Below are 13,598 nucleotides of genomic sequence, written 5' to 3' on the forward strand. Positions count from 1 at the left end.
AGGAACTTTATAGTTTTAGGCTTTATATTCAGGTCTTTGATCCATTTTGAAGTCGTTTTTGTATACGGTGTGAGGTATGGGTCCTGTTTCATTTTTCAGGCAGAAACTTTTGATAGATGTTTGGCATCTGATAGTCTCTCATGACTCAGGTATCAGTAACACCGGGATCTCCCAGCTTAGAAAATTCTGTAGTTTCTTTAGAAAATTGGTATTTGTACTACTTGTTATTTGTATCTTCTGCAATATGACACAAGCAGTTTTCTGCAAGCCAGGACTATATCTTCAGTTTACTTTCTATTAAGACCTTTTATGCAACAGCTACTTCAAAAATCAACTTCGTGTGGCACTACCAGTATAATTCTACTGAGAGAATAGTCAAGCATATGGATGTTGTTGTTGTTAGGAACCATCGAGTTGGTTCTCACTCATAGCTAAACACTGCCTGGTCCTGCGCCATCCTCATGATTATTGTTATGCTTGAGCCCATTGTTGCAGCCACTGTGTCAGTCCACTTCATTGAGGGTTATCCTCTTTTTTGCTGACCCTCTACTTTACCAAGCATGATGTCCTCCAGGGACTGGTCCCTCCTGATAACTTGTCCAAAGTATGTGAGATGAAGTCTCACCATTTTCGCTTCTAAGGAGCATTCTGGCTGTACTTCTTCCAAGACAGATTTGTTTATTCTTTTGGCAATCCATGGTATAGCCAATATTCTTCGCCAACACCATAATTCAAAGCATTAATTCTTCTTTGATCTTCCTTATTCATTGTCCAACTTTCACATGCACGTGAGGCAGTTGAAAACACCATGGCCTGGGTCAGGCTTACCCCATTCCTTAAAGTGATATCTTTGCTTTTTAACAATGTAGGGAGGGAAGTCTTTTGCAGCAGATTTGCCCAGTGCAGTGTGTCATTTGATTTCGTGACTGCTGCTTCCATGGGTGTTGGTTGTGGATCTAAGTAAAATGAAACGCTTGACAGTGTCAATCTTTTCTCCATTTATCATGATGTTGCTTATTGGTTGAGTTGTGAGGATTTTTGTTTTCTTTACGTTAAAGTGAAATCCATACTGAAGACTGTAGTCTTTGGTCTTCATCAGTAAGTACCTCAAGTCCTCTTCATTTTCAGCAAGCAAGGTTGTGTCACCTGCATAACACAGGTTGTTAATGAGTCTTCCTCCAACGCTGATGCTGCATTCTTCTTCATATAGTCCACCTTCTCAGATTATTTGCCCAGCATACAGATTGAATAAGTATAGTGGAAGGATACAACCTTGATACATACCCTTCCTGACTTTAAACCACGCACTATCCCCTTGTTCTGTTCAAACGATTGCCTCTTGATCTATGTACAGGTTCCTCATGAGCACAAGTAAGTATTCTGGAATTCCCATTCTTCACCACGTTATCCATAATTTGTTATGATCCACAGAGTTGAATGCCTTTGCATAGTCAATAAAATACAGGTAAATATCTTTCTGGAATCGGACAATCATATGATCTACTATGTTGAGAATGACAAAGAAGAATGATGTTGAATTCATCATCAAAAAGAACATTTCAAGATCTGTTTTGAAGTATAACGCTGTCAACAATAAGATAATACCCATACACCTACAAGGAAGACCAGTTAATACAACTGTTACTCAAATTTACGCACCAACCACTAATGCCAAAGATGAGGAAACTGAAGATTTTTACCAACATCTGCAGTCTAAAATTGATCAAACATGCAGTCAAGATGTATTGATAATAACTGGTGATTGGAATGAAAAAGTTAGAAACAAAGAAGGATCTGTAGTTGGAAAATATGGCCTCGGTGATAGAAATGACCCCAGAGATCAGATGATAGAATTTTGCAACACCAACAATCTATTCATTGCAAATACCTTTCTCAACAACATAAACGGCAACTGCACACTCAGACCTCAGCAGATAGAAGACACACGAATCAAATCGACTACATCTGTAGAAAGGCTCAGTATCATCAGTCAGAACAAGGCGGGGGACAACTACAGAACAGGCTGTCAGTTGCTCATATGCAAGTTCAAACTGAAGCTGAAGAAAATTAGAACAAGTTCACATGAGCCAAAGTACAACCTTGAATATATCCCACCAGAATTTGGAGACCATCTCAAGAATAGATTTGATGCACTGAACACTGATGACCAAAGATCAGACGAGCTGTGGAATGACATCAGGGGCATCATACATGAAGAAAGCGAAAGTCATTAAAAAGACAGAAAAGAAAGAAAAGACCAAAATGAATGTCAGAAGAGACTCTGAAACTTGCTGTTGAACATCAAGTAGCTAAAGTGTATGAACAAATGATGAAAAAGAAGTTGAACAGAAGATTAAGAAGGGCAGCTCAAGAAGACAAAGTAAAGTATTATAACGAAATGTGCGAAGACCCGGAGTTAGAAAACCAAAAGGGAAGGACACACTCGGCATTTCTGAAGCTGAAAGAGCTAGAGAAAAAATTCAATCCTCAAGTTGCAAGATTGAAGGATTCTGTGGGCAAAGTACTGAACATCAAAAGAAGCATCAAAAGAAGATGGAATACACAGAGTCACTGTACCAAAAAGAATTGGTCAACATTCAGTCATTTCAGGAAGTAGCATATGATCAAGAACCGATGGTACTGAAGGAAGAAGTCCAAGCTGCACTGAAGACTTTGGCCCAAAAGAAGGCTTTTGGAATTGACAGAATACTAATTGAGATGTTTTAGCAAACGGATGCAGCATTGGAAGTGCACACTCGTCTATCCCAAGAAATTTGGAAGACAGCTACCTGGTCAGCTGACTGGAAGAGATCCATCATGCACATTCCAAAGAAAGGTGATCCAACCAAATGCAGAAATTGTCGAACAATATCATTAGTATCAGTGCTAGAAATTCAAGCTGGATTCAGAAGAGGACATGGAACAAGGGATATTATTACTGATGTCAGATGGATCTTGGCTGAAAGCAGAGACTATCAGAAACATGTTTACCTGTGTTTTATTGACTGTGCAAAGCATTCGACTGTGTGGATCCTAACAACTTAATAGATAACATTGTGAAGAATCGAAATTCCAGAACACTTAATTGTGCTCATGCAGAACCTGTGCATGGACCAAGAACAGAACAAGGGGATACTGCATGGTTTAAAGTCAGGGAAGGTGTATGTCAGGGTTGTATCTTTTCACCATACTTATTCAGTCTGTATGCTGAGCAAATAATCTGAGAAGCTGGACTCTATGAAGAAGAATGCAGCATCAGGATTAGAGGAAGACTCATTAACAACCTACGATATGCAGATGACACAACCTTGCTTGCTGAATGTGATGAAGACTTGAAGCACTTACTGATGAAAATCAAAGACCACAGCCTTCAGTATAGATTACCTGCCTCAACATAAAGAAAACAAAAATCTTCACAACTCAACCAATAAGCAGCATCATGATAAAGGGAGATAAAGATTGAAATTGTCAAGGATTTCGTTGTTCTTGGATCCACAGTCAATACCCATGGAAACAGTGGTCAGGAAATCAAACTAGGTATTGTATTGGGCAAATCTGCTACAGAAGATCTCTTTGAAGTGTTAAAAAGCAAAGATGTCACTTTGGAGACTAAGGTACACCTGACCCAAGCCATGGTATTTTCAGTCACCTCATATGCATACGAAAGCTGGACAATGAATAAGGAAGACTGAAGAAGAATTGATGCCTTTGAATTATGGTGTTTGCAGAAAATACTGAATACAGAAAAATGAATAAATCTGTCTTGGAAGAAGTATAGCCAGAATACTCCCTAGAAGCAAGAATGACACATCTTAAACCCACGTACTTTGGACATATTATCAGGAAGGACAAGTCCCTGAAGAAGGACATCATGCTTGGTCACATGGAGGGTCAACGAAAAAGAGAAAGACCCTCAATAAGATGGACTGACATGGTGGCTGCAACAATGGGCTCAAGCATAACAACTGTGAGAATGGCACAGGACCGGGCAGTGTTTTGTTCTTTTGTACATAGGGTCTCTGTGAGTTGTTACCGACTAGACGACACCTAACAACAACAAAATTGAGAGAGGTGGCCTTATGAACAAGGATGGTAACATTGAGAAGGGGAGAGAGGAGATTAGAGGAAGTTTGAGCAAAGATAGGGCATGCCAGGTGCTAGTTAATTGCTTTTTGGGGGGAATGAAGTAGAGGAGGTGGGGAGGATGGGATTTTAGAATGAGAGAATATTGGAGTAGGTCAGTTGGGGTTAGATTATCAGTTTAATGTGATTTGGGGTTTCAGTTCTAAGTGCTTTACTTATAATCCTCACAGCAACTTTTTGAATTTAGCATTGGTCTTGGCCCCATTTTATAAATGAAAAAGCTGAGGCAAAGAGAAGTTTAATAATTTGCCAAAGCTCACATATGTAGTAAAAAGGAACTGGAATTCAAATACAGGCACAAAAGCTTCTAAACCTTCTTCCTTTACCACTGTTCCATTTAGCTGTACAGCACATGTGAATAGTTTGTGTCCTGAGTGAAGAACATTTTTGTTATAAAGATATTTAATTCTTTTCTAGTGATACAGGGAGCAATATAACACTGTGGTCAAGTCTAGCACTATACTGCCTGAGTTTAGTTGTGTCATCCCCAGCTAGTTACTTAATCTTTCAGTGCTTCATTTTCCTTATCTGGAAAATGGGGTTAATAGTATCTACAGTCTACCTCAAGGATTGTTGGGAGTGTGAATTAATATGTGTAAAGTAATTAAAATATTTATGTACTTAAAATTTTGTGCTTGCGAGTATAATAATAAGCATCAATTAAATCCAAAATCCAAATCCTCACTTTTCCACTTCTCTGTTCAGTCTGACACCAAACAAGAGACACATAGGGTGAGGTCTGGGAGGGTTCCAAGTGTGAAGCTTCCATGTCCTAAAAAGGGATGCACTACCCTCTCACATTTATGAATGTCTTTCACTAACCGGGAAGCCCATGGAGCTTCAATGTCCAGAGCTTTTATTGGGAGTCTTGTTGCCTAATGCAAACTCCAAACTCCTCTCCCCTGAGGTCAGCTGATATCATGAAATGGTCTTTCTGGCCTGGCTAGCCTCCACCCCAAAGTCACCTCATCACCTCACCTAACTTATTAGGTATGTTCTAGAGTCCTTATTGAAGACACTTAAATCCCAATGTTATTCTTCTGTTTTTTCCAGAGGTTGTCTTATGAACCAAGGACAAAGGCCAAATTACTTAAGGTATATCTCAGAGTACTATAGAACATGTTTGCAATTGTTATCATCATTATTCGCTTTAGTTTCAGTACCTGAATTTAAGTGCGTTCAGAAGTGTTCCTATTATCTTCATGTTTAATTAAGTAGAATTCTTAAACTTATTTCACCATAAAATATTAATGTTTTGTAAAACATTAATAGAAGACCAGCTATAATTTGTGAATTAAAGTAAACAGCAAAATATCTCACAGAGGAGTTAATAGAATTATTTTGTTTTTTAAATATATCAGAATCAGAACCATAATAAGAAAAACAATCACTTATACTAAGAATAAAGCATTACAAATGTTCAAATAAGACACATAACCGTGAATCAGCTGTCATGGACTAAATAGTGTAGGAGCGATAAGGTTATCACCAGACAGATTAAATGCTGTGCATTCATGCTTCAAGTGCTTTTGAGTGACTTCCTAGTATTTGTACTGGTGGGCATAGATTTTTTTCCATTCTCTCTCTTTTTTTTCTTTCTTTATTGGAATTTTCAGACATCTATGGAAGTAGAATAATAATGAACCCCATCATGAACTTCAGCAATTTCCCACCCTCACATTTTGTTACTCTTATTTCATCTTTTCCTCCTCCCTGTACACACACTTTTAAAATATTTTATGTATGTATATATGTATGTATTTATTTGCTGGAGTAGTTTATAGCAAATCTTAGACATTTCACATTTTACCCGTAAATACTTCAATATGCATTTCTAATTGATACATTCAATAAAATTAGCAATAAATTTTTTTTTTAAATACCCATAGACATTTTTTAAAGGCAGAAAATGAAGACTGTTGAGTGAATCACCATGAAAAGCCAGAATTCTGAGTTGTTTTCTTCTGACTGGAATAATAATTTTTTTATTTTGCACGTATGAGAATAAGAAAAAATAATATGCACTTTTTTGTTTGCAGTCTTTCGATTCCATGTGCTGTTTGATTTAAGCACATGGAGCATATATGGTTGTTATGCAGTGATCTTTTGTAATTGGGATTTTGAATTTGAGTGGCAGTGACATGTGACTGCTCTGCAAGTGGTTATTTTTGGTATCTGGGTGTTGGCTTCCCCTCAGAAACCATAGAAAGTTAGTTTGAGGTGGATTTTTGAAGACTCTGAAAACGACAAGCAGGGTAATGTGAGTTTTTGAACTTTTGAACATGGGTTGTTGCTTCAGCAAAGAATTTAGTGACAATGAGGATGAAAGAACTGGCCTGTTACAAAAATCTGTGGAGGAGAACAAGTCAGAGAACAAGATAAGTAAAACTTTATCTTCATTATTTGATACCCTTGAAGTTAAGGAGCTTCACAATGTTGAAAATGTAGCCAGTAGGACAGCTGCTGGTGTTAATATGTGGACTAGAATATCTGAGCAATTCGGGCACAAACAGGGTCATAGATCAAAGCAATCACTTTACTTTATTTCCTCTTCAATGTATAAGTTCTTAACTAGGTATGAAAATTTAGATGAGGGTGACAAGAATTCAGATTTTGCTGCTAGTGAGCAGAATTCTGAAAACGGCTGTGATATACCACGTGTGAGTAATGACAGTAAACCGGACTTATCTGAAGATCTTTATTCTGAAGATCATGTGTCTCTTTCATGTATACTGGTGCCTTCTTACCAGAGCGTACAGGAAAAAACTATTTTAAATAACCATCTGTGCTATTATCCAGTCACTTGTAAAAACTTATTAACAGAGAAAGACATAATGGTAAATGTTGAAATCAGCGGTAATGATGAGAATAACTCTTTAGGTATGTCTGATACAGAGGTGAAAGATGAAAAACCTATTTGTATTGATAATAAGCAATGTAAGAACTCAAGAGAGAGCAAGTTTTCTAGTATTTATGTTATAGATCCTGATTGTCTGAAAATTGAAAATGAAATGTGCACTCCCATGTTTGGAGCAACTGCAATAGAAGAATGTCATTCAGCTGTTATCTCTGAGGGAATTAGCAAACTGAAATGGCCTCTAGATAATGGGAAAGAATTTTTAGTCTCCCACGCTTTACAAGGGGCAGGAGAATTAAAGGCACACCAGAAAGAACTGCCACCACAGAACATGCTAGATCCAAATGAAATAAAGGAATTATGTAGTGAGAAAATGAAATCTAGTTCTGAATTCTTGACCAATAATGACCCACCTTATAAAGTAAATAATGATAGCATGCAGGCTGATTTTTTAAGGGCAAAAGTTGACACTGAATTTCCTAAAGATTACACAGAAAGTTGTACATTACGTAATATTGGCACACTATGTGAATTAAATATTAACACAGGCAGTGACTCATTAAAATGTTTGTGTGCCATCCCAGAAGAGAAAGAGAGCCATAGTTCAGATATAGTAAATCAAATGAATGATTCACCTATTAATTTACTTAATGACACTACATACGTTGAAAGAAATGATGAATGTGAGGCTGTAACAGTTAGTGCAGATGAGAGTTTAAACTCTCAAAAGGAAAGAGAAAATAACTCTGTAAAACCATTAAAAGACAAAGATCATTTCAGTTTAGATGTTAGCAGAGCAGACAGTGTCTGTCTAGATAGAATTAATTTAAGTCTAAAAAAAGATATCACTTTGGTGAGCTTTGAAAATGAATGTCTTCTGGTTCATTCTAATTTCAGAGAAGCAGCAGCTAAACTACTTGATGAGGACAGTGAACCTAAACACCTCATAGGTTCAACAGTGATCAACAGTGATCAATACCTAGATGATAGCGGCTTGGAAACTGGAAATCTCTACCTCACAAACAAAGGCAAATTATCTTTGCAATCTGAAAATAGTTCATCTGATCAAAGTAAATGTAAATTTAACATTTTGGAAGATGATGGGCCTGCTAAGAGGGCTAATGAATTGAAATCTTCATGTCAAGTAGATACATGTGCAGATACTAGGGCAAATAAGGTTCAGGCACAAACCTGTAATATAGCTTGTGTGGTATGTGAAACAAACACAGATGGAATAATCCAAAGAATAAACAACCCAAAACTTAAAACTTCACAAGAAATGCTGCCAAATCGCAAGTCTCTTGATCATTCCAAATCTTTTATGAGTAACTCTGTTTCCTCTGCATTTATTTTCACTTGTGCTGTTGAAGAAGGTGAAATAGGCCTGAGTTATAAAACAGAAGATGAAATATGTGTTAAGAATTCATCCAGTGTGTTACACAATCAACTAAGTGACCCTCCCCGATTAGAAGCTACTGAAAAAGAATCACTAAAAGCTCAAATATTAGAAGCTGATCATAGAGAGGCAAGTAAAAATGAGATAGAAAATGTCAGGTCAGATTCTAAAACAGTATTTGACTGGGAAACACTTATCCTAAAATGCAAGGAAGTGCCCAGTCAGAATGTACCTACATTTACTTGCGTTAGTTCTAAAATAAAAAAAAACTCTGATTATGAAACAAATCAAATGGAAAAAAATTGTGAAACCTATAGGGTGAATGACTACAAACATGAAGACCTTACTATTTTACCACCTTTAAGCCGAAGCTCAAATTCAGGTATACAGGAGTTAGAAGTAGAAGAGAGTAAGTGTATTAACAGTGGTGAAAATCCAGTGCTGAAACAAATTTACTCTGAATCAGCTGAAGGAATTTCTGATGCCTTTGGTAACAATGTATCAGGATTGAGTACACCAACACTACCAAGTGAAGAAGAGGAAGAGGGATTTAATTTGAAGGAGTACAATATTGATCCTAATGTTACTGACTGCTTAGTTCCATGTGGAACAGATGAACATGCATACCATTTCAAAGAAAGAAATGCCATGTGCACCACTCAAGAATCTACTTTGAATACTGAAAGGGATTTTGTGGGAAATTCAAAAGTGATTTTTGAAAAACTACAGCTATGTGACACTTTTGATGGTTATTCCTATTTGGTTGGTGTTGATACTACCCAAATGGACAGATGTACAGCTACTCCTTATGATATACCTCAGGTAATTCCTGTCATCCCAATTGATGGCAATGAAATAGTACCAAGTAGTGAGAATCATGTTTTATCACTCACAGAAGGTACTTTTAATATATCTGAAAATCCCTCAAAAGTAGATTTACAGAATTTTCCAGAGGAATTCTACTCCCAGTGTTTGAATGAACTTTCCTATTACCCGACTGAAGGGTTAGCAAGTCAGATATTTTCTGAAAGACTGGCAAATGGTTGTGGTGGATATCAAATAGGCTATCTCTGGACTAATCCAGTCCCAAAAGATGCATTAGAAGATGAACAAATAATTAGTGAGGATCTACAAAATAAACCACAGGACTTAGAAATTGCTTCATTTTCAGTGGAAAAGCCCTCTTACGCGCAACCAGTGTCAGAGGATGGTGTTATTTGGGGATGGCAAAATAGAGGTGAACAGTTAGTAAGTATATTTTATCATTTTTTGTTATTGTGCTGTGATATGCTAGTCTTTACATTTTGATTGCTATTAACTTAATAAAGAATTATTCTAAACAGTGGGCAGTGGTTTGAATGCTTATATAAGGCTATAATTACTATAGCATCTATTACAACCATTTCCAAATTGGACAGTATAAATTCACTGTTAGATGTATTTAAGCCAGAGTTTGTGTGTAAACTCTGGTTAGCACTAAAATGTTAATCATCAGCATGCAAATTTATACACACCGTTTTCTCCTTGAGGATATTGCATGCCATTTACCCGTTAAAACTGACCTTTAGTGGTTCCTCTGTCCTTTCCTCACTATGAATAGTGTTAGAGCACTTTCATGAGCTCATTGTTTTGGTGAATTTTGTCAAGTGTACAGTGTAGTATGGCTCCATTGAATGTTTAAACCTTTTTTTTAAAAAGTCACATTTGCAGAATATAGGCATATATTATTTGTGCATTTTGCAACTTTTGTGTGGTAAGTGGTAAGGCAGGTAAAATTTGCTACTTTTATCTGGTCGTAAAATCTTGGTTCTGTCTTCTTTCAATTAGAATCACTTATGGAGCTTTTTCAAACTACCAGTGCTCAGGCCGCAGCTATGATCTCCTAAGGTTGGCTGATCCTTCTAGTTTGGAAAAAGCTTCATAGATGATCCTGCTGGCAGCTAGTTGAGCGTCATTCTGGAAATTCTATAATAAATGCAAACACTATTCAACAAAGGGAAATTGGTCTTGCTCATAAAGCAGTCCTTTTGGACATCTGTTAAAGCAGTATAATTGAAAGAGCTACTTGTAATAGCAAAATCTCATTTATTCAACCAATAGTTATTAAATTTTTGTGACATTAGGCATGAAAAATTATTGATAATGATAAGAAGATAGGTAAGGCTCAAATGATAATGACTAATATATGGAAATAAGCAAGTAAAAGTCATCTGGTGCATACTCTTCTCCCCTTAATTTAGGGGATTAGCTATTTACCTCTTCTTTTCCTTCCATCCTCACATTTGGGAGTTTTAACAGGAAGAGTTAAGTTCAGGTTAATCAGTTTTGCTCTGTAAAAAGCTGTGGAGGCAAAACACTATAAAATTAGGGCTTTAAAATAATATATATATAAACTTTTACGTAAGTGGATATAATTAGCAGTTGGGTACTAGTGTCAGTGTTCTGTACATCAACATAGAGTGCAGTGATTCCTGTTGCTGTTTTAATCTGTGTAGTACCTTTAAGTGAGGTACATGCTTACTGTTCTGCATTAGCTTTTCCATTAGGAGTTATACTCATTGTTCTAATTTTAGGTGCTAACACACTTAATAATGGTACCTTGCTTTTCAGAACTTCGGTTTTCAAAGTGCTTTTACAGACACCTTTTTATACTAAATGTTTTATAGCAGCTACTGCTACCTTTTACAGATACATAATTAGAGATACAGAAACTTTCATATTCTCCACCTACCTTTTCCCCTTCTCTAATACTAGTTACTCTGGTGCCTACTCAGTAACTTTTCAGTGGGATCCCATGCCCAGAAAATACAAAATTATGAATTGATAAGCTTTAAAAAACGTGGAGCATAGCCTTTGGAGGGTAGAAGAGTTTCTTAGCTATCTACTTTAGAGCTTCAGAACTTTGGAATGCTCCTCTCCAAAGAGAACTAGTGTTAGCCATTTATGTAAGATGGCTTCAGAACATGACTATTAAGGTCATCCTACGTTTGGTTTTAATAATCATTACTTAACTATAAATTTTCAGTGGAAAAATAAGATTCATATTACCAAGCAGATGAAGCTAGAGTTCTTGCTTGTCAGCTGGAGTTCCATATGATTCCAAGAGTTCTACTTTCTATCATCTTGTGGGCAAGTTGCTTAACCTTTCGCTGCCTTGGTTTTCTTGTTTGTGAAATGAGGTAATACCTACATCATAGGGTTGTTATAATTAAATATAGGTAAGCATTTAGAATATGCTTGGCACATAGTAAACTCTCAAATGTTAGTTGTTACATCATTAACTCTTAATTCTAAATCTCCATTCTTCCATCCCATGTCATCAGAGTATTGAATATTGGTTAACTGCCTAAAATTGTGTGAAGTTCCTAATCCTTGATCTGAGCTTAAGTATCGATGAGGGAGTAAATTGCTTAAGGGTAGAGTCCTATTCACTTGTACCATTAAATTTTCCATAGTTGTCAAATAGTGGAGAATGTAGTCTCTGTATTATTACTTTATTAAACATTTATTCATTCAGCATTATTTTTTGAGTACCTCCCTACTAAGAACAGGACTGTGCTAGGTATTAGCGATGCAGTAGTAAGCAAAATTAGTCAAGGTCCTTGCTGTTAAAGAGTTTTTTATGGGCTAGTGAGAAACATATAGATACATTCTAGTAATGCTTTAATATGAATGTCATGATAGAAGAAACATGTAATGCTGTCATAGCTTACAAAATGTCATTCAGAGACAGCTTCTAGGATGATGTGTAATATGTATCGGTAAGCTATATAAAATACATTGATGAGAAAGAACAGTTAACTGCAAAAGGTGCTAAAAATGGAAAAGATTAATGTTAACTAGTGTTAGGAATTTAAAGAATGTATAGTATGTAAATGAGGTAAGGGGAATCAGTTAAGTGGATGGAATAGCAATTGAAGTAGAAAAAAACTTGGTTGTGTGGTTGGGGTGGTGGAAAAACAGATTGAAAGATATTTGGTCTAATGGGAGTACCTAGGTGGTTTACACTGCAAGCCAAGGTGAAATTAGGAAAATTCTTGAAAACTAGAAAAAGATGCTTATGCTAAATTTGACACACAGTTTAGAACCATTTAGGTCCTTGAGTGGGATATGATAGAAGTGTTGATTTAGAAAGATTAAGCTATTTGAGGTTGATTGAAGAGGTTTAGGACTAGAATCAGAAAGACCAGCTGGAATGCCTTTTCACTATGAGAAGGATGAGAGTTAAAGAGCGCTGTTGCAGAGGAAGACTCTATAGGCCCATCTAACAGTGGGGAGACAGACAACTGTGAGAGTTATACCATGTTTTTTTTTAGCTCTTTTGTGATTCCACTCTGTTTTCCAAAAAGCCTTTTATAGTTTTTACTTTTTTCTCTGAGTATAGAAATACTAATACCCATTGTAGAATATTTGAAAAGGACCTAATCATAAGCATGCTTTTGGTGACATTTCTTTCAGGTCTTTTTTTTTCTCATGCATTTTTATTTACAGGGGAGTAATGAAATTGAATTTACAGATGTTTTAAGACTTGTCAGCTAATCTTCTAAATATCAGTGATCAGTGTATAAACTAAGTGGGATCTGAATTAGTCTACTGTTATAAGTATAAAATGATTCTATATGTTAGAACGACAGTGTATCTCTAACAAGGAGCTACTTTTAATTTCTCCTGGACCTCTGTGAGCATTTAGCAAGAGACAGTGCTGTCACTGTTTCTTTACTGTCTCTGAGAGTACTTTTAACTAAAATGGTAATAAAACTTTTTGAGCCCTTATTGTGTGCCAGGTGTACATCTAGTAACTCGTTTAATCCTCATGAGGTGGGAACTATGTCTTCAATTTGCAGGTGAGGAAACTGAAGCTCAGAAAGTGTAAGTAGCTTGCCCAGAGTCTTACAGAGGTAGTTAGTAGCAGAGTCATGATTCACAGCCAGGCTGTGTGGCACCAGAGCCCATGCCCTTAACCACATCTTGGAGACCAACCACTTGGATTCCTGATATAGAAAATATGGGCTGGAGAATGAGCTCCATTTGTTAAGAAGTAAAACATAGGCTTTGAAAATTTTTAAACTTTTATAGTAACTTGTATGGCACACCTGTTGCCATCGAGTCAATTCCAACTCTTAGCAACACTATAGTCCAGAATAGAACTGCCCCATAGGGTTTCCAGGGAGCGGCTGGTGGATTCGAACTGCCAACCTTTTG

The 13,598-nt window shown here is 36.6% G+C and overlaps 1 protein-coding gene across 14 annotated transcripts in view; it reads left to right on the forward strand.

Moving 5' to 3' along the window:
• The window catches only part of LARP4B (La ribonucleoprotein 4B), a 130,429-nt gene that overhangs the window by 66,743 nt on the left and 50,088 nt on the right, over nucleotides 1-13,598 (forward strand). Inside the window, exon 3 of one of the 14 annotated variants that reach the window (XM_023740154.1) lies at nucleotides 6,033-9,644. The exons of 11 other annotated variants lie outside the window; for them this stretch is intronic. In XM_023740154.1, coding sequence (XP_023595922.1) covers nucleotides 6,426-9,644 — 3,219 coding nt within the window. In that variant the 5' untranslated portion in view covers nucleotides 6,033-6,425. Of the gene's footprint in view, nucleotides 1-3,942; nucleotides 9,645-13,598 lie in introns of those variants that run through there. 2 more of the 14 variants (XM_023740153.1, XR_002825561.1) reach the window with 2 other exon arrangements.

The sequence above is a fragment of the Trichechus manatus genome, unplaced genomic scaffold, assembly GCF_000243295.1.
Source record: "Trichechus manatus latirostris isolate Lorelei unplaced genomic scaffold, TriManLat1.0 scaffold00149, whole genome shotgun sequence".
Classification (NCBI taxonomy): domain Eukaryota; kingdom Metazoa; phylum Chordata; class Mammalia; order Sirenia; family Trichechidae; genus Trichechus; species Trichechus manatus.